Source organism: Sardina pilchardus, chromosome 6, assembly GCF_963854185.1.
Source record: "Sardina pilchardus chromosome 6, fSarPil1.1, whole genome shotgun sequence".
Classification (NCBI taxonomy): Eukaryota; Metazoa; Chordata; class Actinopteri; order Clupeiformes; family Clupeidae; genus Sardina; species Sardina pilchardus.
In genome coordinates, this window is record NC_084999.1 from 8,322,038 (window position 1) to 8,324,537 (window position 2,500).

At 54.0% G+C, this 2,500-nt stretch overlaps 1 protein-coding gene across 1 annotated transcript in view; it reads right to left on the reverse strand.

The window, feature by feature from the left end:
• The window catches only part of bbs9 (Bardet-Biedl syndrome 9), a 182,488-nt gene that overhangs the window by 126,794 nt on the left and 53,194 nt on the right, over positions 1-2,500 (reverse strand). Inside the window, exons 16-17 of the mRNA XM_062538283.1 lie at positions 2,057-2,197; positions 255-350 (exon numbers count right to left, since the gene is read on the reverse strand). Of these exons, the coding sequence (XP_062394267.1) occupies positions 255-350; positions 2,057-2,197 (237 nt within the window). The remainder of the gene's footprint in view (positions 1-254; positions 351-2,056; positions 2,198-2,500) is intronic.

Genomic DNA, 2,500 nt, shown 5'->3' on the forward strand with positions numbered 1-2,500 from the left:
AGAGGGAGAGAGAGGGGGGGGGAGAACAAGAGCTCCATTTTACAGCCTTCCTCCAGTTGGCCAACACCTGTAATTAGCGACTGACAATATCAAACATATCACAAGCTCCTCTATGCACGCGTCCGTGAGAAAAGTAGCAGGATCCCTAGCAAGATCCTGGATGTGTGTGTGTGTGTGTGTGTGTGTGTGTGTGTGTGTGTGTGTGTGTGTATGTGTGTGTGTGTGTGTGTGTGTGTGTGTGTGTGCATACTCACGTGAGGACTTGGAGGCCAGCACAGACACACTGGAGCCAGTGATGAAGCGGAAGGCCAGTGCTCCCCCCTCCTTGTCATCAGACTTCACTGCAAACTCTTCCAAACACACACACGTACACACACACACACACAGACACACACAGACACACACAGACACACACACACACACACACACACACACACACACACACACACACACACACACACACACACACACACACACACACACACACACACACACACAGAACAAATGAGATTAGTACAGATCTCAACAATCTCAACCACAAAAAACAGCAAAATCAACAACAACAAAAAACAACAAAAAAACAACAAGTGTTGATTTCTGCAACCCAGACTGCAGATGAACTCCGCAACCCTCCTACAGCCCTGTGCTTGTGGCCCACTGCGCCGGAGGCTCCACGCACAGTGGAGGGGGAGCTGTGGCTCTCCACGCTCCCACACGGGGCTGGGTGCGCGCAGGCCGGGTTTCCCACGCCGCGGCGGGCGGCCCTGGAGGGATGTCAGACAGAGATAGGGCCCCGCTGTCACTCTTATCTCGGCAGGGGGACGCCAGCGAAGGTGAACAGCGGCTACGGCGGCGGCGGCAGAGGCAGCAGCAGGCCAGGGGCATTGTTCCTTATCTGCCCGCTACTGCCATCTCTACCTGCCCCCGGCCCTCCTACTCCTCCTCCTCCTCCTCCACCTCCACCACCTCCACCCAAACACAGGCATGGCTCCTGTCTAGTCCCAGGCACTGGTCCTCTCTCAAATGATCTTCTCCTTCTCATCCCTCTCTTCTCCTCTCCTCTGTCATCAGCCTTCTTTCCTGTCTTTCTTTCCCCCCTGCTCTCTATATTCCTGTCTGTTTCTCCATCGCCATTTCTTTATTTTCTCTCTCTTTCCACCTCTCCCTCTCTCTTTTTCTTCTGTCCATTTTCCTGTTTCCTGTTTTTTTTTGTCTCCACCCTACAGTATATCGCTCACCCTATATTGCGGCCAATCCACCCTATATAACTATATTGCTGTCTCTCCATCTCTATATTCTTTTAATGACTTCTCTCTCTCTCTCTCCCTCTCTCTCTCTCTCCCTCCCTCCCTCTCAGGCTCTCATCTTGCCACAGCAGACATTGCAGGTCCGTCTCTGGTCCAGCAGACAGGCAGGGGGAGACTACAGACTGGTCCAGTGCCAACTGTCTGACTTGTATACTCCCTCTGCCAAGGAAATCCTCTGTTCATTATGGAGGCTGTCATCACGGCTTTTCTATGCTCCGTCATTTTGGGTGTGTGTGTGTGGGGGGGGGGGTTACAGTGCAGGTAAGACCCCGTTATGGTCTGCTGAAAAGGTACTCTGGTTTGCTTCACTCCACATAAAGTACATGTAGGCTAGCATGTGTGTGTATGTGGGTGAGCTTGTGTGCATGTGTGTGTGTGTGTGTGTGTGTGTGTGTGTGTTTTGGTTTCATGGCTACTTGACTGTGACTGGTGTGGGTAGGAAAACACAGACACTTCCTCACAGACACCAGAGAGTACTGAAGCGCCCGCCGTCGGGCCGTCACCTCACACACACACACACACACACACACACACACACACACACACACAGGTCTGAGGCTGAACACACACCCTGCAGTGGTGTGTTTACCTGCGACCCTCACCACCTTTCATTACCCAATTAACGCTCACCCCCACGACAAACACGGAAGGCGGCACAGGAGAGGCCGGCCCAGGGGAGGGGAGGGGGAGGGGGAGGGGGGGGGGGGAGGGGAGGGGAGGGGAGGGGAGGGGGGGGGGGGTCTGGGTACCTGGGAAGACTTGGTTGAGGTTGACGGGCGGCTTGTTGGTGTCCACGGTGATCTTGTACTTGGCGCTCTTGAGGGGTGCGGTCGGACAGCACACCAGCTGGAGGGGCAGGGGGAACTTACACTGGGTCACCCGCGGAACGCCTGCAGAAGGACAAGGACAAGGACAAGGACACACACACACACACACACGCACAATGACAAACTGACATGCAGTCACACACACAGTGCTCTAATCCAAAGGCTGCCCACTGCAGAGGAGGAGTACTAGAGGCGGTGGCTGCTGTATTAGCTTGTGCGCGTGTGTGTGTGTGTGTGTGTGCATGAGAGTGTGCGTTCCCAAGCCAGCGGTGGAGACACTTTATTGTACACAGTCTGTTGCTCAAGAGTCTGCAAGCAGCCAATTAATATGTGAATGTTGAGTGTGTAATAAACAGTGTCCATGTG